The sequence below is a fragment of the Balaenoptera ricei genome, chromosome 16, assembly GCF_028023285.1.
Source record: "Balaenoptera ricei isolate mBalRic1 chromosome 16, mBalRic1.hap2, whole genome shotgun sequence".
Lineage (NCBI taxonomy): Eukaryota > Metazoa > Chordata > Mammalia > Artiodactyla > Balaenopteridae > Balaenoptera > Balaenoptera ricei.
The window spans coordinates 15,489,211-15,513,845 of NC_082654.1; the positions used below are offsets into that span (position 1 = coordinate 15,489,211).

The window sequence follows — 24,635 nt, forward strand, 5'->3', positions numbered from 1 at the left end:
CCTGATCTTGCCGTTTACTAGCTGTGTGATCACTGGCCAGTTATGTGAGACATCTGTGCCTCAGTTCCCTTATCTGTAAAATGGGGTAAAAAGAGCACAAATTTGCATGTTCACGCTGAGGCCTAAATGAGTTAATACTTGTGAAATGCTTACACCACCACATAGCACAGAGTAAGGCCTGTTGTTATTATTAGAAAATATTCTTTAAATCATTAACATCTGTGTTAAGGTAAATCATTAACATCTTGTTAAAAAGATGTGAGTGGAAAGCTTGTTATGTGAAGACTGAAGGAACTAAGATGCTTATCTAAAGAATGGAAGATAAGCTGAAAATAAGATATCTCAAAATATTTTAGGGCCAATATGTGGAAGAGTGATTAAATTGCACATGTACAGTTCTATATAGTCATGAAAAACCAAGTGCAAATTACAAGAAATGCATATTTCTTCTAAACATAAATAAAATTTTTAAATATGTAAAATAATCGGATGGCTGCCTTTTAAGGGACTGATACTTCCATCAATGAAAGAATGTTAAGCACAGACCGAAAACCAGAATTTTCTGAATCCTGAATGCACATCTACTAAAATTTTTCAATATAACCAATGCATATTTTCAAATATATGTATAATATTTACATAGCTTATAAAGTTTTAAAAGCAAATGGTTTAATTCCACTTACCAAAACTAAAGTATTTTTATTGTGGTATTTTTGGAAACATTTAGTAAATATAAAAATGTATACCATATTAACAGTGGCCTCTGTCACACAAACCCAGCAATTTATTAAAATATTGTACTTATTACTTTGCAACTGTTTCACTTTACCTAATTAGTTCTGAAAGTTCTTCACAAATGAAACTACACCACAAATGCCAAACCTAATTTAAGCACAGTTAAAGTTTGTGTTCTGATTCCTATGATTATTTTTAAAGGAGAGATTTCATGTATTAAAAATTCCTAATTCCCACCACCTAACATTGTGTTCTGTAAATCTATATTTCCAGATAACCAGTGGGTTGAAAGCAATGTCCAATTTACACTTGAAATTCACCACAGAATTTTGAAAAAACATGTGATGTTAAGAACTGAAGAGAAGAGAAAGCCATATAGTATCACTACACTTAACAGAGAAAAAAATTACCTTCCTAAAAATACAATATCTAATGGTTTTTAAATCAAAAGAAAAAAGTTAACATAAAATGACATTAATAATGGCTTCCCAACTATACCTCCCAAATCCTAAAGGCATGAAAAATAGTACAGTGAAACATTAATATTATACTAACATTGAGATTCACATTGAGATTCTTAGAAAGTTTATGAGGTATTGCTAACCTAAAGTGAAACAAATTTCCCTCAGGACTAACCCAGAAGAGCTTTATGGTCCAAGTTAGTAAAACCATGCACATAAATTCCCCTCTGAGATTTATAGATTCCCTAAAAATTCTATAATTCTAAGTATAGCAAAAAAGACAAACTGACATTTCCTTTACTGCCAGCTTAAGTTCACAAGAATTCTTATTGAAATATATATCCTATATAACCAAATAAGAGAAAACATACATCTCTTTCCTCTAATCTATTTTAGCATTTTTAGGTATAATTTCAGAGATACAAACAGGTTGCAAGAACAGTCAAAGGATTCCCATATACCCATTACTCTGATTCACTAATTGTTAACATTCTGTCCCGTTTGTTTTATCATTAGTTTATTTCCCCTCTCTCCATCTCTCTTTCTTTCACACGTATACATGCACGTGTGAACACACCACACACACAAACACACAATAGAAATGATCATTCCTATTACCCCTAAGTATTTTGGTGTATATCTTAAGAACAAGGACTTTGTTTTTACAAAACAATATTACAGTTATCCACGTCAAGAAGTTTAACATTTACACACTGTTTAATACACATATGTATTTCATTTTGTGAATTGAAATGTGTCCAGTGTTGAATCCAGTCTTATATCACTTACCACATTCAGCTGTCAGATTTCTCTAGCCTTCTTTAATCTGGAACAATTTTTCAGCCTTTCTTCCTCTCTCATGACATTGACATTCTTGAAGAATATAGCTCACCCCCTTATTAAATAAAATGTTCCTCATTTGAAGTTTATATGATATGCTTCATGATTAGATTCAGGTATACATTCCCAGTCAGAATACTGTAAGCCAGAGGTCAGTAACCTATGCTTCTTGGGCCAGATCTAGTCAGCCACTCATTTTCGTAAACAAAGACGTACTGGCACACTGGCATGTTCATTCATTTACATATCATCCATGGCTTGCTTTCAAACTTCAATGGAAGAATTGAGTAAATCAGAGACTGTATGATCTACAAAGCCTAAAATATTTACTGTGTAAGTCTTTACAGAAAAAGTTTACAGAACTCTGCTCTAAGTGATGTTTCCTTTAGCAGGTGCCATATCCGGCACAGAATGTCCAGTTTCCCGTGGTTTGTAATGTTAATTTTGATCACCTGGACAAGGTTCTAACCGATTTTTACACTACATAGTTACTATTTTTCCCCTGAACCCTATAAACAATCCATGGGAAAGACACTTAAATATCATGCACATCTCATCAAAAGTTCATTCCCAACCCCTTAGATTTAGCATCCATTGTTGATTCTTTTCTAGATCAATTTTTACTATGATTGTTGCAAAATGATGATTTTTCAACTCCAGCAATGCCAGTCAGCATTCTGTGTAGGAAAGAGGCTTCTTCTCCTCTATTTGTGCCTATCAGTTTGTGTAAGCTCATGGATTCCTATTTTTCCAGTGGTTTGTAGTTTATTACTTTCCTATTCTGATGCTCATATTATCCCAGACTGTACAATGGAACCCCCTTCAAGCTGACCCTTAAGTTCTTCTGACATAACCCAGAATTTTCTTGAGCACTTCCATATTTAACAAGATGTACCAGGCTCATCTTTATTTTTCCCTACCACAGCCCTAAAATCAGCCATTTCTCCAAGGAGCCCTGTTTCTTTTCATAGGAATTTTATTAAAAACTATATCTGGGAATATGTGGAATCAACAGGTTCACTACTACTGCAGTATCTTCGCTCCTAGACCCTTTCTGAAGAATCAACAAGTATCTGTAACCATCTACCTTCTAATCATAAGCTCATGCTGATACCTCCAATTCCAATCCATCCAGGCAGGACTCTCCCTGGCCTTCTCCATTTCATATTTGTATCTCCTGTCTTCCACATTGGGAACTCTAGTTCCCAACAATATCAACACATTACTCATTCCTTCAGTCTAACCATACATCTAAAGTAATTTCAGAATTGTTTCACCAAAACCTTCAAAATACAAACCTAAAAGACTTGTTGGCAGTTCTTCCCCACAACCACACATACACTAAAGGCAAACACCATGTTAAAAACTCACTTGGATTAGTTCTTTTCTCCCCCTTTCAGCATGACTATTGTTCATTTGAAACACAGTTGGGTTCATTAGTTTCAGTTTGCATTACTCTAGAGCTTTCTTTTCTTCCTTTCCTTGTTGATTTAATTTTTATATATAGATAACATATGTTTCTAAAGGCAATACGCTTCTGAAAGTCCAAACTATTCTTAAAAAATACAAACTCAGGGAAACATTTTCATTTTCCATTTCCTATCCTTTCCACACCATTCTCCACTGCCCCTTGTAAGTAATCAACATCACTGCTGTCTGGTTCATCCTTCTGATGTTTTTTGCTCATATAAGCAGGCATAAGTATATTTTCTAATTTCCCTTACTTCGCTAATGTACAAAAAGTAGTACATTATAATATACAATATACTTGATCACAACATATCCTGTAAATCACTCCATTTAATTTCACAGTTCATCATTATTTTCTACAAATGCATGACCACTAATGTGGGTGTACCAGAGTTTATCCACCACTCTCTTACATTTAGCATTGAAGTAGTTTCCAAATAATGTTACAATAAATAACCTTGTGCATACAAAAAAAAAACACGTATTTTTGTGTTTCTGGAGATGTTATCTGCAGGATAAATTCCTTGGAATGGAACTGATACGTATTTCTGTTAGATACGTAAACAGCTTTAAAACATAGCCCAAATTCTCTTAAACTCTTACCACTGATAAGTGGGATCGATGAACCCTCCCTTTGAATCAAAGGGTTTGTGACTGCTTCAATCAAGAGAGTACAGACGTGTGCTGTGTGATTTCTAAGGCTAGGTCGTAAAAGCTGTGCAGCTTCTGCCTGGTTTTTGTGGAATGCTTGTTCTTCTGAGGTTCCTTCTTAGGACACACTTTTAAAACTCAGCTGGCGTGCTGAGAAGTCCAAACTGCATGCAGACCGTGTAAGTTACCTAAAAACTGTCCCAGTTGAGATTAGCCTTCAGCCATCACAATTGAGATACAATATATATGAGTGAAAAGCCTGCAGATGATTCCAGCCCCCCGCCACATTCAAGTCACCCCATCTGTTCAGGTCTACCCAGATGAGGTCCCAGATATCACAGAGCAGAGAGAAGCCACCTGTTCTATACTCTGCCCATCATAGACTTCCTTATCTAGTTGACTATGTTTCTGGACTTTTATTCTATACTATTGTCCTTCTGTACATGCATGCCACATTATCACACTGTCACACTGTTCTAATTATGGAGACTTTGCAGTATGCTTTAAAGCTAGTAGGACAAGTCCCCTCATAGCTCTTCCTTTGTAATCTTTTCCTAGCTATTCTTACACGTTTACATGTAATTTTTTCTGTGCTAAATGTATGAGGTTTAAGTGGCAATGTTATACTTGCTTTCTAAAAGAAATTTGTGAGTTTTCCTTCCCTTTTTATTCTCTAAAACAGTTTAAGAGAATTGGGACTATCTTGTTACTAACTTTGCTAAAATTATCCTGTAATATCACCTAAGCTTGGTGCTTTCTTTATTTTTTCCTATGGAAATTTCTCTATATAAACTTTCTATCTCTACTGGGTTCAATTTTGGGAAACTGTTATTTTCTAAGAAATCATCCATTTCTTCAAAATTTTCAAATTTATTTGCATAGATATACAAAGCAGTCTCGTATTTTTTTTTAATTTCCTATCAATATTATTTCCTCGTTGTCATTTCTTATTTTGTATATTTGTGGTTTCTCCCTTGCTTCTTGATTAAATGAGCTAGTGGCTTATCTATTTTGTTTATTATTTTTTTAAAAAGTTGTAAGCTATAAATTGATCTATTGTTTTTTCTGTTCTTACATTAATTTAAGCTTTTATTTTTATTATTTCCTTTCTGGCACTTTTTTTGTTCTTTTTCTTGCTTTTTGAGTTGGGGATGTGGTTCATTTAGTTTCATCATATTAATATAGTTGTTTAATGCTAAAAATATTCCTCTGATAACTGCTTTAAAAGTATTTCATAGATTCTTATAGGTGTTTTTACTTATAGGTGTTATTATTTTTTGGCAATTTTGTAATTTAAGCTAGTATTTACTTCCCTTTTCACCCAACAGAAAAGCTTTATTTAATATTCAGGTATTTGATTTTAATATTTCCACCTTCTGGAAACTACTGATGTTTTCTTTTTACCCTAACATATGATCAACTTACTTTTTGTGAGTTTTCTGTGTGCACTTGAGAAGATAACATTGTCTACAATCAGGCTGTATTGTTTGATATATATATATTCTTTTGTCCTGTCAAGTACTGAGAGCAATGCTTGACCTATTTTCTACTGACAGTGATGCTATCTACTTCTCTTTGCATCAGCTATAATTTCAGTTTTATATAGGTGGTTGCTGGGCTATTTGGTGCATTGATATTCTTCTATTACATATTATATCTTTATGGTGAATTGTGGGTTTTTTTAATATTATAAGGTGTTCTTATCTCATATAATGTCTTGGTGGCCTGAATTCTACTTTCTCTGGCATAAGGATCACAACACCTGCTTTCTCATTGTGTCTATCTTCCTAGTAAATCTTCCTTCATCCCTTCATTTTAGCCTTTCTGAATCAGTGTGTTTCAGATGTGTCTTCTATTTGCAACACAGAGTTGGATTTTGCTTTATGCACCAATTTGAAAATGTTTTCTTTAAACAGGCAACTTAATCTCATTCATGTTTATTGACAATATATATGTTGGATCTCAACTCTGTCATATTATTTTATAATTACTGTGTGAATTAGGATATTTTTCTGAGGTTTTTTTTTTTCTATTTGATGTTTTCTTTTTTCTTTTTGGTATTTAAGAAAGTTTATATTTTTGTTCTAGTGGTTTCCTTGATGTTTATACCTTTCATAGTGCCCTTAATTCTCTTCTTTCCTACTTAATTTTTAACATCTATATGTCAGTTTTAGTCCTAGGTATACCAGGAACAATAGTAATCAACATTCACTATCTTGGTTCAATTGTTCCTTTTATTTGTTTTATGTTATCAAGTCATGTTATAAATAATTTATAGAAGACTAAGACGATAGTGAAAAACTATGTTTTGCAAATTTCAGTAAGAATTTAAACATAGCAAACCTCTTTGTGTCAAATAAATGTTGGGGCATAAATAAACTAAAAGATAAAAATATATTGTTCACTCATTGATTCTTGGGCTTGAAAAAATTATTTAGGATATCATCTTATGAAGAGTCATAATCTGAGATTTAATGTAAATGATCAATTCCACTATCATCATTATAGGAATAAATGAAAAATTTTTAATTCTCAATTGTGTTCAATAAAAGCTAAAAACGGGCTACTGTGATGATGCCTCCAGTCTTCTCTTATGCCTTCTTTAAACTTGATAAAATAATTTGGGCACTGCAATAAGAAAACTGAAAGATGACAATATAGACAATATATTTCACTGTGGCATCATCGTTCTAAACAGCTTATTTTCTTAGTAATTTAATATTTTAGCATAGTTGGGAACAACTGATGTGCAATGACTTCCTAGAATGATAAAATAACAAAATATTTCAAAATATAGGAAAAATAAGAACACGAAGGGCTTCCCTGGTGGCGCAGTGGTTGAGAATCTGCCTGCCAATGCAGGGGACACGGGTTCGAGCCCTGGTCTGGGAAGATCCCACATGCCACGGAGCAACTAGGCCTGTGAGCCACAACTACTGAGCCTGCGCGTCTGGAGCCTGTGCTCCACAACAGGAGAGGCCGCGATAGTGAGAGGCCCGCGCACCGCGATGAAGAGTGGCCCCCGCTTGCCACAACTAGAGAAAGCCCTCGCACAGAAACGAAGACCCAACACAGCCAAAAATAAATAATAAATAATAAATAAGTTTAAAAAAAATTTAAAAAAAAAAAAAAAAAAAGAACACGAAGATCCCACCATGTATCTTAGACTTGTAAAAGGGTCCAACAGATCCATCTTGGTAATTACATATAGAATATTTTATTCCGTATGTTTTAAATAAGTAAATGTTCTCTTTGTTCTTTGGAAGACTTCTAAGAAAGAATGAAATTTATGAAACAACAGTCTTCATAGATAGTTAGGCCTGCTCAAAAAAGAAACTAAAAAACTAAAACTGGGTCCAACAGACCCTTAGGTATGCCAAGAATTAAATGGCATCCTTTGATTCCTACCTATTATCTATGCAACAATCCATGTGCTTTTTCTGCTTTCCTCTTTCTCTCTTCCTTCTCTTCCCATTTTTAGTTGCATTATTTCTACTTGGACAGAACATAAAACATTTGCATACCAGTTATCTACTGACATCCCCACCACCCTTGTTTCAGTCTTAGCTCTGAAATTCAATACATGAAATGTTCTCGATCAGTCTTTTACCTGAAGTGTTCCCATTCACCTCTTCATTAGGTGGAGCTTATTCTCTAGGACAGATGTTGGTAAATTGCAGCCCACAGGCCAAATCCGGCTCACCAAGTGTTTCTGTAAATCGAGTTTTATTGGAGCAAGGCCCACTCATTCATTCATGCATTTTTTACAGCTGCTTGTGGACAGCTTCAATGACAGATTTTGAGTGGTGACAACACACACTGTATGGCCTACAAAGCCTAAATTATATTTACTATCTAGATCTTTACAAAAAAAGTCTGCACATTTCTACTGTAAAAGAAATAGGGCACATATGTACAGAGTTATCTGAGTTTTGCCATGTTCAAACTATTTTTTCTATAGCCTTGACACATGAAGGACTGTTTGCCAAGAAATAAAAACCCTTAGCCTGTATTTTCTTTCCTTGAGTTTCCTGAAAAATTTGCTCCATAGTTGCCATGAGTTGTAGGTTGCTTTTGAGAAATCTGATATAATCTCTTGCCCTTGTAAGATATTTCATCTTTCTGCCTGAAGAGCCTAGGAATTTTTTTTCTTTATCTTTTAAAATATAGTATTTTTATCAAGATGTCTCAAAATTACTGCTGTGGGTGAATTTTACCAGGTATCCAACTCAGAAGCTCATAAACAGGAGAATGGATAGGCAAATTATGGTAGAGTCAGACAATGAAATACAGTAATGCAAAAAAGTTAACTGTAGGAATACATAACAACATGAATTAATCTTGGTTATATAGTGATGAAGGAAATAAATGAAAGCCTCAGAAAACTGCATAAAATATTATTTCCTCCTCATAAAATTCAAGAACAAGTAAACAAAACAATATGCCATATAAGCATACATGTATAGGTGATAAAGCTATCTTTAAAAAAAAAATACATAATAAGAAATTCTGGATTTCAGACTAATGGAGAGGCAGAAAACTTTTTTTTTAAATAAAATTTTTTATGAACATGAATTATTATAAAGAGAAAACTTCAAGGAACACAACAAATGGTTATCTTTTTAAGATAAATATTCTCTCATCAGATATACTTTTGGGGGTGACTTTGCTAGTAAGACATGATTAGTTCTATATTGATGACATAATAACCAAATAAAGCTGAGTTAGAGTAAACATAATTATTAAAAAAAACTTAAGAATAATCAACAAATGGTTTTTCTTTAATAATTAGAAAGCAGAGGGCTTCCCTGGTGGCGCAGTGGTTGAGAATCTGCCTGCTAATGCAGGGCGCATGGGTTCGGGCCCTGGTCTGGGAGGATCCCACATGCCGCGGAGCGGCTAGGCCCGTGAGCCACAGCTACTGAGCCTGTGCGTCTGGAGCCTGTGCTCCACAACAAGAAAGGCCGCGATGGTGGGAGGCCCGCGCACCGCGATGAAGAGTGGCCCCCGCTTGCCGCAACTAGAGAAGGCCCTCGCACAGAAACGAAGACCCAACACAGCCAAAAATAAATATAAATTAATTAATTAAAAATAATAATAATAGGGCTTCCCTGGTGGCGCAGTGGTAAGGAATCCGCCTGCCAATGCAGGGGACACGGGTTCGTGCCCCGGTCCGGGAAGATCCCACATGCCGCGGAGCAACTAGGCCCGTGAGCCACAGCTACTGAGCCTGCGCGTCTGGAGCCTGTGCTCCGCAACAAGAGAGGCCGCGATAGTGAGAGGCCCGCGCACCGCGATGAAGGGTGGCCCCCGCTCGCCGCAACTGGAGAAAGCCCTTGCACAGAAACGAAGACCCAACACAGCCAAAAATAAATAAATAAATTTATAAAAAAAAAAAAAAAAAAATAATAATAATAATAATAATAATTAGAAAGCAATACATAGACAAATAAGAGTGCTAATTATTTAAATTCCAGTTCCCTGGTCAGCAAACTAATATCCCACATGCCACACGGGGAGGCCAAAAATAAATAAATTAATTAAATAAAGTTTAGACCTTATTTATTAAAAAAAAACCCAAAAACAAGTGTGAAGTCCTCTCACAAAACACCTCTTTCTCCCAACCTCCAGGATCCTAATACCTAAGTACGCATGAAGGACCATTTAGGTTAAAAGTTATATTTGAATCTCCAAGAACTAATAGTAGGTGCAATCAGACATGCTCAAAATGAGTAATTGTAAAGAGTCTAATAAAAAGACTGTTTACAAAAGTATGGCTAGGGTAATATCCTGGGACTATCAGAGCAGAAAGCCTTTACTATCCTGCGTCATGAAATAAGCAAGAGGAGGGACTGTTTTCTAGAACTCTAGAGAGTAGCTGTATGGGGAAGAACACCAGAAAGTTAAGCCTTCAGTAGGACAACCCAATTAACCCAAGAAGATCCAGCAGGGAGGGAGTTGGAGGAATAAAATACCTTAACCTCACTCATCTCCCACCTTCTGATCTACTGATGGTGCCTCCTACCAGCTGATCCCAACTGAAAGCTGGAGGGCATGGGAGCAGAATGGAATGGTGAAGGGTAGATCTGGAGAGACAAATGAAGAATATCAAACACAGTACCATATGAATCACATCACCACTAGAAAAAGAATAATATGCACAGTACACAATTTAAATAATTTGGCTAATATACTTTTAAAACATTCAGGAAATACATAGATTCACTTTTAAAGAATACTGCTGAAAACCCTATTCATTCACCAACAAATATTTATCAAGCACTTAATACATGGCACTTTACTAGAAGTAGACATACAAAGAGGTATACAGCAGGATTCCTCTCTAAACTTAACTTCTTGGGAAAAAAATGCAAGTACAAAAACAATACCTATAAAAAGCAGTATATGTGTCATATTCATTTATAAACAAAGAGATACAGGAATTTAGAGGATAATTAAACCACTTCCAGAAAATGAAAAAGGCAGAAAGTATAGCTGTGGAACACCCAGAGTCTTTCATCATTACACAATTATAAAGGCCACCTCCACTTTGTTACTTAAACAAGTTTATAGAGCCTTTACTGCAAGCTTATCTCCTCATTATACATTCCCCTGATAATTTTCCTGATCATTTCCAATAATTTTTTCCATGAAGCTTACAGGTTACTGTCACTCCCGACCACTTAATAACCATACACTTTTAGAAGTTGTACTCTAGGGTGCCTGATAATAAATTTCTCTGCCAGATCTATTTACGTGTGCTCCACAGAAGCTATTTTCTCTAGTATTCTGTTGTTATACATCTACACACATTTTCATATAAATCAAGCCACACTCAAGGAAACAAATCTTCAGCTAAAGAATGGATTGACTTTGGAGAGACAGCCCACAGGACTCAAATACTATGTGTTGATTTAATGCCTGGGTAATTAAGTTCCATCACCACTGTGGTAAATGCTTTATTAACAGACACTTTAATGGCTGCCTTCTCACGCCTGCATTACTTCTCATCTCCCCTAAGACTGTTACCTGCATTTTCCAAGTGAGATTCACTTGAATCCTTGTTTCATGGTCTGCGTCTGTGAAAACCCAGGTTCAAAAACATCCTATATTTCCTGCCACTAACTTCTTTGCTCCCCTTCACAAGCAAATTTCCTTGAAAGAACTGACTTTGCCCATTGTGCCAGATTCCACTCCTCTAACTCCCTCTTAAATCCAGTCAGGCTTTTAACCCCAACACTACACAAAAACTGTTCTTGTTGGGACTTCCCTGGTGGTGCAGTGGTTAAGAATCCGCCTGCCAATGCAGTGGACACGGGTTCGATCCCTGGTCCGGGAAGAGCCCACACGCCACGGAGCAACTAAGCCCGTGCACCACAACTACTGAGCCTGCGCTCTAGAGCCTGTGAGCCACAACTACTGAGCCCGTGTGCCACAACTACTGAAGCCCGCGCACCTAGAGCCCGTGCTCCCCAACAAGAGAAACCACCGCGATGAGAAGCCCGCGCACCGCAACGAAGAGTAGCCCCCGCTCGCCGCAACTAGAGAAAGCCCGTGTGCGGCAATAAAGACCCAACGCAGCCAAAGATAAATAAAATAAAATAAATAAATTTATAAAAAAAAAAAAACTGTCCTTGTCAAGATCACCAAAGATCTACACAGTACTAAACTTAACGGTCAATTGTTAGTAATTATTTTACTCGACCCATCAGCAGAGCAGCACTTGGCACAGTTGATTACTCTTCTGTTTAATAATCTTTCATCACTTAGCTTCTAGTTCACTGTACTCTTCCTTGCTTATTTCCTTCTTCCCCCCTACCTCTTATCATTGGGCTCAATCCTTTTCTCCTTTCTATCTACACCCATTTCCTTAGTGATCTGATCCAATCTCATGGCTTTAAATGCCATCCATATCCCAAGAAGTCCCAAATTTACATCTCCAGCCCAGATCTCTCTCTAGAGCTCCAGATCTATACAGCCAACTGCCTACCTGACATGTTTACTTTAATGTCTAATGGATATCTCATGTATAACATGTCCAAACTGAACTCCTGACCTTCGAATCACCTTCACCTCAAACCTGCTTCAGAGTCTTCTACACGTCAGTCGATGGCAACTTCACTGTTCCAGCGGCTCATGACAAAAACCCTGGAATCATCCTTGACTCCTCATTTTTTCTCAGATGCTACCTCCAAACCCTCAGCAAATACTATTTATTCTACTTTAAAATCATATAAAACAAATTGACTGATTCTCATCATCTCCAATACTACCACCCTGTTCTAAGCCACCATCATTGCCCAGATTACTGTAACAACTTCCTAACTGGCCTCCTTGCTTCTGTTCTCGTTCCTCCCTAGAGTTTATTTTCAACACAGCAACCAAAACGATTCATTTAAAAATTATGTCATTGCTCTACTCAAAATCTTGCAGTGTCTCTCCATTTCACCCAAAGTAAAATACAAACACTCGGCAGAAATCTGATGATCTTGCTCCTTGTTACTTCTCTAACTTCATTTGTTAATGTTTATTCTTTCTCTATGGAGAGAATAACATTAACAAAACATTTCCAGACTCCTTACTGTTCCTTGAACATGCCTGCATATTCTTGCCTTTACACTAGCTGTTCCTACTTTCTGGGAACTCTTCTCCCAGATATCCACATAGCAAACTCCTTCACTTCATTCAACTCTGATCAAAATTCATCGTCTCATTGAGGCTTACTCTGGCCTCCCTATTTTGTGACTACCTCCCACCCTCACAGTATTCTTAATCCCCTTCCCTTGCTCTATTTTACTAAAAATTACTATCTTCTAACACATCATATATAAGCATACCTATTATGTTTATTATTTATTGTCTGTATCACCCTGCTAGATATAAGTTCTGCAAAGATAAGGAAAAATACCTGATGCATCATTTGCTGAGAAGAGTTACTGCATATCTCTGGAACCAAGTGGAACCAAAACTGTGCTCCTATAAGCTACAAAGTCAACGCAATATTTGGAGGTACTCCTTGGCTCAACAGATACTCTAAAATTCATAAAGAGCAATGACAGTGCCTAAGACTTTTAACTACAGTTTCAAGAGCTAAAAAATATTCTGCAGTATTTTAGACTTTTTTTCAAATGTTAATGTACAGTGTTCAAATTAAATGATTAAAGATAAGTTAACCAGATGGTTCCTTTGTTTTAAATCATATTATTATCAAAATCTCAGGGAAGAGTCACAGTACCAAGAATTATCTGCAATATTATTAGAAGTTGAGTAAGTGGTCACTTGGAGTATGTTAATTGGAAGTTTTTGTCTCTTTTTAAAATTTCTACATAATGGTGAGATCAATATCCTTAGGGTATACTTCAGAGTAAATTTTTATCTAGTAAAATATGGTTTTCATGAATTACTATGCTATAACTTCAGCTTTCTTTTCAGTTACCCTCACTGCAATGCTGGTTAAAGTGATAGCCTCTTGTTTAATTAAAAAAAAAACAAACTTTTTTTCTTAGTTTCCTAGAAGCTTTAAACATGTAAGGTTAATCAAAGTAAATCCAATCTACATTTGGGTAGTTGATGCCATTAAAATCAGTCTAGAAAAAGAGCCTAAACTCACATCACAGTGTAGTAATTCCCACTAAGAACAGAGGGAAAAAATTTTAACTCTCTCCACAGAGATAAGCATTCACTTATAACTAAGATGACAAATTATCCCATTACTTATATTCAGAGCAGCCTTACTTAACATAGTATCGTTCCCTAAAGTAGCACTTGTCTATGGTATACACAACTTAATTACTCTGACAACATCTTTAGATATACCTATTGTTTTGTATTCTTTCATAAGTACTTTCCAAAGTGGAAGTACTTACAGATTATTTTTTTGACATCACATACTTTAACAATAAGCGACAAATTCAAAATGCTTTAGGAGTAATATGTTAACTTTATATTAACTTTATATTATTAAGATATCATTTTAGAAAAATTGATGAGTTTTACTTTGTACTTAAATAATTTATAGCATTTTAAAACTACTCATAATTCACCTACTATTCTTATAAAACTCATAAATCATGTATTCTTCCCATTTCCACCTTATATACATTCATAAAGGTATCTAACAAATAATACAATTAATAGGACAAAAATCAAACCAAAAATACCCTGTTGATAAATTTATTTAGAAATACTATTTTGGTTATAGAATAAGGCAAAAAAAAAAAAAAAACCCTCTGTAGAAATACTTTAAAATTTACCAAAACTACACTTGACATTTTGTAATCAAATTATTCCAAATAAAACCGAAAACCTACCAACCAATGAATTAACTGGTTAACAATCCATACCAACATTTACCATTCAGAGAAGATTAGAATAAATTTGTTGTGCCTTCCTAACCATCTGTGGAAAGTATAACCACCACCATGTCTCAGGACTGAATAAGACTATCCTTCAATAAAGCGAAATATTAAAAAAGTAAAATATATTCCGTGAACTGTAAACTATATCCAGTAGGGAGATGGGGTAGGGAAGGCATGTACCAATCAGGTGGCCTATAGATTTGTTTCAATGGCCAATACTGCAGGTAAACCCATGCAGGTATGTCATCAAAGAACTTCTATATAAAGTCGGGATCCCTAAAGGGTTATACCATCAATGAAAAAGTGAGGCTTTTAAAAATCTGTTCTGGGCTTCCCTGGTGGCGCAGTGGTTGAGAATCTGCCTGCCAATGCAGGGGACACGGGTTCGAGCCCTGGTCTGGGAAGATCCCACATGCCGCGGAGCAACTAGGCCCGTGAGCCACAATTACTGAGCCTGCGCGTCTGGAGCCTGTGCTCCGCAACAAGAGAGGTCGCGATAGTGAGAGGTCCGCGCACCGCGATGAAGAGTGGCCCCCACTTGCCGCAACTAGAGAAAGCCCTCGCACAGAAACGAAGACCCAACACAGCCATAAATAAATAAATAAATAAAATTTTTTTAAAAAAATCTGTTCTGCAGAGGCAGACAGAAAACATCTATTTCAGCTCTGGCTCTACATAGAGGAAAAAAGGAGTTTGGGCATAGACTAAACATAATGTCACTTTGGGGCATAAATTCATCTTACATACAAACTCAAAAAAAAAAAAACCACATGCCAAAAGTTTAACTTAATTTGGACCTGCGTTGCTAGGCCCCCAGAAGTCCACACTCTCTCTCTAGAGCAGGGGTAGGCAAACTAAGACCCAAGGCTAAATCTAGAACAAAGCCATGCCCATCTGTTTATGTTTATGGCTCCTTTCATGTTACAACAGCAGAGTTGATTAGTTTTGACAAAGACCATAATGGTCCACAAAGCCTAAAATAGTTACTATCTGTCCCTTTATAGAAAAGATTGTGACTCCTAGCATAAAGTACTTATAATAACGTCAAATGTGTTCAAAGTAAAACAATATGAATTAAATTAGTAGAAACAGTAGCCTGTAAATTGGAGGTTGATCAAAGAGTAAAAGTACTGGTTAACCGTCAACTTAAAGTATTCATTTTAAAACTTAAAAAGTCATCACCTATGGTTCAAGTACAAGCATGGTAATAGTTTAATCCTGAATCTTCCCGTTTTCCTCAGGGAAGACATATAAAATAAGGAAAACATGGGGAGGAAAAGTGAAAGAAAAAGAAAATTAAATTTCCAGAGAAATTAGGAATGAAAAAAACTCACCAACTCCAAATCAGGTGCGAACGTGCAAAAAGCCAGTGAAACTAAGAGAATCAGATAGAGAAAGCTGCAAGAATGCAGAAAGGAAGACAAGAAACAAGGAACATGGAAGAAGCCTAATGGCAGATCTCAAACATTACCTATCTTGTTCCCACAAAAAATGGTCCTCACCCTCCCTAATCATGAGAAGAGCTATAATTAAAAACAAAAAAAGACAACAAAGTAACTTTAAAAAAACATAAAACGTATATAAAATGTACAAAAACCAGAGGGATCACAAAGCAAAATCCAACTTTCTCTTGTATACAAGAGATATATTTAAAACAAAGTGATTCTGAATGGTTAACAATAAAGGAATGGGCAAAGGTACACCGGGAAAAGACTGACTTCCCCACCAAAAAAAAACCAAGAGCCATAATACTAATAATAGACAACGTTGAAATCAGATCAAAAAACACTGAACAAAGCACTTTATAATATTAAAAGATACAATTTGCAATAAAGATATAACAGTTATTAATATCTATAATAGCAACTTCCATAAAGCATAAATTCCAGAATACACAAGAAAAAATAGGCAAAAATAAACTAACATTTTTAGACTTTTATTAACTTTCGGAGCATGATAGATCAAGTTAAAAAATATCATAAGTAAGGAAGAGAAGACCTAAACAGAATAATCAATAAAGTAGATTTTATATATATGTATCAAATGCTATACTTTGATATTATAGGATTTACCTCCTTTTCAAGTGTCTATAGAACATTTATGAAAATTGGGCCCCAAAGAAAATCTCAATAAATTACAAAAAGTAGAAATAATACCTACAACATTCCCTGAATACTATAATAAAACCAAAAATTAAAAACAAAATCAAAAAAGAAAACAACCTTTTTACATAGAAAATTTGTCACTCTTGCTTAAACAACTCTTGGGCCCATCTGAAAAATGAGAATGACTCACCCACATTTGCTTCACTGCTACCATGAGTTTGTTATGACAATAATGTATGTAAACAGGCTTATTTAATGCAGCATTTATTAACCACTACACTCTAAAATGTTCCTATCACCAGAATTCTTTAGATTTCTTCTATTTTCTCAGTAAAATAAGAAGTAAGAGAGTAATGATGAAGAGTGAAGTGTTGGAAGTTTGAAGAGAAAAAGGAAAACATATGAAACAGTCATCTTGGAAAACCGTAAGACAGATCGGTGATTATGAACTTAAAACTCGGTAAATAAGAAGTACGGACAAGAGAGGGTGAGAGAGAGTGAAGCACTGACCAGAGGCTCAACCGACTAAAGGCTCTGGTAAGGCTGAAGAATTCCCAGAGTCCGGACACTCTTCAGGAGTAAGCGGGAAAGATCAGCAGCACTTGAAGAGTAAGATACTTGAAATGGAAATTATGGGATTCGTAGCAGGTACACAAGGTCAAGAGTACCGCAATGCAAGAGAAAGACCCAAACAGGATGGAAAACAAGATCTTTGTAAGAGAGATCAAAAAATTGAGAGGACAGAAGTATTTAAATGGATCCTAAAATATCCATAAAAATATCTGGCTAATATATGTAGGAAAGAGACAGTGAGCCAGAAGCTATATTCTTCCAGGAATTAAGCACAGTGATCAAAGGAGCAACAGAGGAGTGTAAGATGGAGAAGTAGTAGGTGGTATAGTCTGATGATGTAAGATTCAAAGTTGAGTGATTTAAAGGAGGAAGGAGTAAAAATAGAGTGGAAATGACAGTAAGAAGTAAGGAGGATACATATCCCAATTCCAGCCCAGCTGTACTGGGGATATGAAAAAGAAAAGATCACTTAAAAGGACTGACGGGGAAACAGTGGAGAATTTAGAAGGGAGTCTTCCTCTGACACACAAGCACTCTCTTGTTGTTGCTAATGGTGATCTGCAAATGAGTTTTCTCATTAAGACTACACAAGGACTCTAAATAGTTCAATACAGTTGTCTATACACAAAAGGGCCAAAAACTTGAGTTCATAATCCTGGCCAGAACCAGAAATGGAGTATGTTCCTGAATCTAAATAGCAAACATAGCGTATATACATTTGTAGGCAAATTAAAAAAAAAAAAAAAAAAGCTTACAACTGTTTGAAAATGTCATAAAGAATTCAAAGAAATAAAGTACCAGAAAAATAAATTCGAGTATTTAAGAGTCATATGTAGATTGCCCCAGTCACCTTCGCACACCAGATATAATCTTTTATAGAAGCCAAAAGACTGTCTTTGGGAAGCTTACTTTAGAAGAGCAATACATACATAGAGATATTGCAATAAGATTAGAAACAGAACCTTGAAAAATGAAAAATCCTGAAATCATGGAATGCATAGTAGAGAAACTGGGGTAGTTTTAGCTTTCGGTTCTTAAGTAAAATCCAAAGAAATAGCACCATCTATTGGAATTTCAGATATTTAAAATACATATTCTCAATTCTTAGAAAATGTGTCTAGTATGTAACATTTCTGCACATTTGGCTAAGAAGATAACTTACATATTAAAGGACACTAACACAAAATAAAAAAGTTTATAGTAAAAAGTATTAATTCTTGGTTTATAATTCTAATTTCAAATAACTAACCATTTTGACTAAATTCATATGAAGATTTTATTATAGATAAAATATTCTCAACCAATAAAGAAGAGTACATAGTTACATGTTCAAAGTAACTCACAGATATGGTATTCCTGTATGCTGCTTGTATAACCATATATTGCAGAATATCCAAATATTATGATCATGACAACATCTCTACTATCCAACTCCATAATATGTGCTGAATGTCCCTCCACAGCATACTGCTGACCATGTCCAAGCACAGTAGGAGTTTTTGTACTCCACGACTGACTATGTATGTTAAAAACCCATAATTCATCTGTGACATTGCCATCACTTGTTTCAATTCTGCCTCCATACATAAAGATGTTTTCCTGTAAATTAAAAAAACATATGTTAATAAAAAGATATTTGTATCTTAGCAAGGTATATTAATTAAAAATAAAGATTAAATTTAAACATTAAATTTTAGTAATTGCTCACAACATGCATAAGACATAGTTCTTCTTTGTAAAAAGTCAAATGGGAACACATGAGTAATGATAATTAATTCTTTTACTTACAAGAAGGGGGAAAATCCACACTTACAAAAAGTTACTTTAAGGTATTTTATTTAAAAGTTATGTAGTCAATTAACCATGTTTTTAATTATCCTAGTTGTTGAGTCCCTAGTTGTTAAATTTGAATTTTACCATCTATTTGTACTGCTTTGTGCTAGTCTCAGTCATTCACTGTTTTCATCATTGTTCACCGGAAAGGTAGATCACATTTGTGTATATTATGTGGAGTACATTTTTATTACCACTTCTCATGGCTATGAGCAAATACCTTATAGCACTTATAAATGATACAATTTCAATATGATTGAAATGAATGATATATATGAATCATTACTATTTCAACAACCTAGAAAGAGAAAAGAATTTCTTCAACCTAATAAAGAGCATTTAAGAAAAACAGAAAGCTGATATTACATACACTTAATGGTAAAAGACTGAATGTTTCACCAAGGTCAGTAATAAGATAGAGATGCCTGCTTTTGCCACTTACATTCAACATTGTACTCAAGGGTTTAGCCAGAGCAAATATGCAAAAACTGAATAAAGGTATGCGGATTGGAAAAGAAGAGTAAAATATTTCTATTTGTACATGATATGAACTTGTATACAGAGAATACTAAGCAATAAAAAAACAATTAGAGGGGGCGGAGTCAAGATGGCAGACTAGGAGAAGGCAGAATTCGTGTCTCCGCACAACTAGGGCACCTACCAGGCACCGGTGGGGGACCATGGACACCTAAGGGGATGGGAGGACCCCCCAGCAACTGGGTAGGACGTGGGGCATTGGGGGAGTGAAGGGGGAGAAGTGGAGGTGGGACAGGACTGGAGCCCCTGAAGGGCAGCTGGGGGAGGGAAAGGGAACTCAGGCCGGAAGGGGGAAATTGAGGAACCACGTGGAGGGCAGAGGATCAAAAGGGAGCATGGCCAGGTTTCCCCTGCCCACTTGGACCCCCAGGAACCTGTTGAGATCCCAGGCCTGATCCTCTGCCCACCGAGGCCCCCTCCAGCCGTGCAGGTCCTGAGGAAGTGGGAGGGAAGGGGGAGCAAAAGCAAAGGCTGGACCTCCAGAACCGGCACACCTGAGGGGCGGCTGGGGGAGGGGAGGAGTTCCTACACCCAGTGGGGCCCACCCATAGTTAGGGATCCAACGGGTTGGGGGAGACCCTGGGGGAGATGGTGCAGGAGGGACGTGAAGGAACGGAAGGGAAGGGGGCCAGCGCTTTCCCTGTCCACTTAGGCACTGGGAAGACTGTTGGGCTCCCGGGCCTAATCCTCTGCCCTCGGAGCCTCCCTCCTGCCGTGCAGAGCCCAAACCCTGCCCCTGCACCCCCAGCCAGGGCCCCATCTCTACACATGGAGACCCCCTCCAACAGGCTGGGCCTAAACCCCACCAACACACCCTCACCCAGGGCCCTACCTCCAAACTCTGGAACTCCACCCTCCAGAGGCCCTCCTTTCCACTTGCTGCCTCTTCCCTCCTGCCAGGTCCTAACCAGAGGCCCTGCCCCACGCTTGAACGTTGCCCCACACACGCCCCGCCCCCAGTGCCTTTTCTGGCTACATGGGTCCTGAGCCTAGGCCCCGCCCCATGCTCAAATGTCACACCTCCCCACCTGCCTAGGTCCCGTCCACCCTAAACCCCACCCCTGCCTAAGTTCCACCCCCAACTAAACTCCTCCCACATAGCCAAGGCTTTTTATTTTCTTTCTCTTTTTCGTCTTTTAGATTGGGGTTCTGTTTTACCTTGTTGATTCATTTATATTTTTATTTTTCCTAATAAATCTTTTATTTTCTAATTTTATTTTATTCTTTTTTTTTTTAATAAAACTATAGAATTTAATTAATAATAACATATCATTACTGGTTTTTTAAATGTAATAAATATACCATACTAATATAAGACGTTAATAACAGGGGAAACTGCAGCAGTTGGGCAAATGGGCACTCTCCATACTATTGGCCCAATTTTCCTGTACATTTTTAATTGTTTTTTTTTTTAAACATCTTTATTGAAGTATAATTGCCTTACAATGGTGTGTTAGCTTCTGCTTTATAACAAAGTGAATCAGTTATACATATACAATATGTTCCCATATCTCTTCCCTCTTGCATCTCCCTCCCTCCCACCCTCCCCATCCCACCCCTCTAGGTGGTCACAAAGCACCGAGCTGATCTCCCTGTGCTATGCGGCTGCTTCCCACTAGCTATCTATTTTACATTTGGTAGTGTATATATGTCCATGACACTCTCTTACCCTGTCACATCTCACCCCACCCCCTCCCCATATCCTCAATATTTTATTCTTTATACTTGTTATTGTTCTCTCCTTTTGGCTTATTCCCCCCACCGTTTTTTTTCTTTTTTCTGTTGTGGTTTTATTTTACCTTCTTGCAGTTGTTGCAATTATATTTTTACTTTTCCTAATATATTTTTTATCTTTCAAATCTTTTTGTTTTTTTATTCTTTGATATTGTACTGCTCCTTTTTTCTTTCATTCTTTCTTTTTTTTTTTTTTTTTTTTTTGCTTGGTTCCCAGGCCAGAGGTCAGGCCCAAGCTCCTGTGGTAGGAGCTCCAAGTCCAAACCGCTGGATTAACAGAGAACCTCACACCCCAGGGAAAATTAATCACAGTGAGGCCTCCCAGAGGTCCTCCTCTCAGCACCAAGGCCCGGCTCTATCCAACTGCCTGCAAACTCCAGTGTTGGATGCCTCAGGCCAAACAACCGGTAAGACAGGAATACAGCCCCAACCATCAAAAAAAAAGAAACGACAAGAAAATACATTACAGACGAAGAAGCAAGGTAAAAACCTACAAGACCAAATAAATGAAGATGAACTAGGCAACATACCAGAAAAAGAATTCAGAGAAGTAATAGTATAGATGATCCAAAATCTCAGAAACAGAATGGAGAAAATACAAGAAACATTTAACAAGGATCTAGAAGAACTAAATAGCAAACAGTGATGAACAACACAATAACTGAAATTAAAAATACTCTAGAAGGAATCAATAGCAGAATAACTAAGGCAGAAGAATGGATGAGTAAGCTAGAAGATAAAATGGTGGAAATAACTGCCAGGGAGCAGAAAAAAGAAAAAAGAATGAAAAGAATTGAGGACAGTCTCAGAGACCTCTGGGACAACATTAAACACACCAACATTCGAATTATAGGGGTCCCAGAGGAAGAAGAGAAAAAGAAAGGGTCTGAGAAAATATTTGAAGAGATTATAGTCGAAAACTTCCCTAACATGAGAAAGGAAATAGTCAATGAAGTCCTGGAAGTGCAGAGAGTCCCATACAGGATAAACTCAAAGACAAACATGCCAAGACACATATTAATCAAACTATCAAAAATTAAATACAAAGAAAAAATATTAAAAGCAGCAAGGGAAAAGCAACAAATAACATACAAGGGAATCCCCATAAGGTTAACAGCTAATCTTTCAGCAGAAATTCTGAAAGCCAGAAGGGGGTGGCAGGACATATTTAAAGTGAGGAAAGGGAAAAACCTACAACCAAGATTACTCTACCCAGCAAGGATCTCATTCAGATTTGATGGAGAAGTCAAAAGCTTTTCAGACAAGCAAAAGCTAAGAGAATTCAGCACCACCAAACCAGCTTTACAACAAATGCTAAAGAAACTTCTCTAGGCAGGAAACACAAGATACGGGAAAGACCTACAAAAACAAACACAAAACAATTAAGAAAATGGTAATAGGAACATACATATCGATAATTACCTTAAATGTAAATGGATTAAATGCTCTAACCAAAAGACACAGACTGGCTGAATGGATACAAAAACAAGACCTGTATATATGCTGTCCACAAGAGACCCACTTCAGACCTAGGGACACATACAGACTGAAAGTGAGGGGATGGAAAAAGATATTCCATGCAAATGGAAATCAAAAGAAAGCTGGAGTAGCAATTCTCATATGAGACAAAATAGACTTTAAAATAAAGGCTATTACAAAAGACAAAGAAGGACACTACATAATGATCAAGGGATCAATCCAAGAAGAAGATATAACAATGGTATATATTTATGCACCCAACATAGGAGCACATCAATACATAAGGCAAATGCTAACAGCCATAAAAGGAGAAATCGACAGTAACACAATCATAGCAGGGGACTTTAACACCCCACTTTCACCAATGGACAGATCATCCAAAATGAAATAAATAAGGAAACACAAGCTTTAAATGACAAATTAAACAAAATGGACTTAATTGATATTTATAGGACATTCCATCCAAAAACAACACAATACACTTTCTTCTCAAGTGCTCATGGAACATTCTCCAGGATAGACCATATCTTGGGTCACAGATCAAGCTTTGGTAAATTTAAGAAAATTGAAATTGTACCAAGTATCTTTTCCGACCACAACACTATGAGACTAGATATCAATTACAGGAAAAAACTGTAAAAAATACAAACACATGGAGGCTAAACAATACGCTACGAAATAACCAAGAGATCACTGACAATATCAAAGAGGAAATCAAAAAATACTTAGAAACAAATGACAATGAAAACACGATGACCCAAAACCTATGGGATGCAGCAAAAGCAGTTCTAAGAGGGAAGTTTATAGCAATACAATACTACTTCCAGAAACAAGAAAAACCTCAAATAAACAACCTAACCTTACACCTAAAGCAATTAGAGAAAGAAGAACCAAAAAAACTCTAAAGTTAGCAGAAAGAAAGAAATCATAAAGATCAGATCAGAAATAAATGAAAAAGAAATGAAGGAAACAATAGCAAAGATCAATAAAACTAAAAGCTGGCTCTTTGAGAAGATAAACAAAATTGATAAACCATTAGTCAGACTCATCAAGAAAACAAGGGAGAAGACTCAAATCAACAGAATTAGAAATGAAAAAGGAGAAATAACAACTGACACTGCAGAAATACAAAGGATCATGAGAGACTACTAAAAGCAACTATATGCCAATAAAATGGACAACCTGGAAGAAATGGACAAGTTCTTAGAAAAGCACAACCTTCCGAGACTGAACCAGGAAGAAATAGAAAATATAAACAGACCAATCACAAGCACTGAAATTGAAACAGTGATTAAAAATTTTCCAACAAACAAAAGTCCAGGACCAGATGGCTTCAGAGGCAAATTCTATCAAACATTTAGAGAAGAACTAACACCTATCCTTCTCAAACTCTTCCAAAATATAGCAGAGGGAGGAACACTCCCAAACTCATTCTACAAGGCCACCATCACCCTGATACCAAAACCAGACAAAGATGTCACAAAGAAAGAAAACTACAGGCCAATATCACTGATGAACATAGATGCAAAAATCCTCAACAAAATACTAGCAAACAGAATCCAACAGCACATTAAAAGGATCATACACCATGATCAAGTGGGGTTTATCCCAGGAATGGAAGGATTCTTCAGTATACACAAATCAATCAATGTGATACACCATATTAACAAAATGAAGGATAAAAACCATATGATAATCTCAACAGATGCAGAAAAATCTTTCGACAAAATTCAACACCCATTTATGATAAAAACTCCCCAGAAAGTAGGCATAAAGGAAATATGCTTCCTTTTAGAGGAAAACATAGGCAGAACACTCCATGACATAAATCACAGCAAGATCCTTTTTGACCCACCTCC

The 24,635-nt window shown here is 36.4% G+C and overlaps 1 protein-coding gene across 7 annotated transcripts in view; it reads right to left on the reverse strand.

Annotated features, from left to right (window-relative positions):
• The window catches only part of ATRNL1 (attractin like 1), a 721,245-nt gene that overhangs the window by 639,386 nt on the left and 57,224 nt on the right, over nt 1-24,635 (reverse strand). For all 7 annotated transcript variants that reach the window (XR_009497890.1, XR_009497891.1, XM_059899416.1 and 4 more), the window contains exon 8: nt 18,537-18,792. Coding sequence is in view for 5 of the 7 variants with exons in the window: in XM_059899416.1 (XP_059755399.1) it covers nt 18,537-18,792 (256 nt within the window). In the remaining 2 variants the exon portion in view is untranslated. The remainder of the gene's footprint in view (nt 1-18,536; nt 18,793-24,635) is intronic.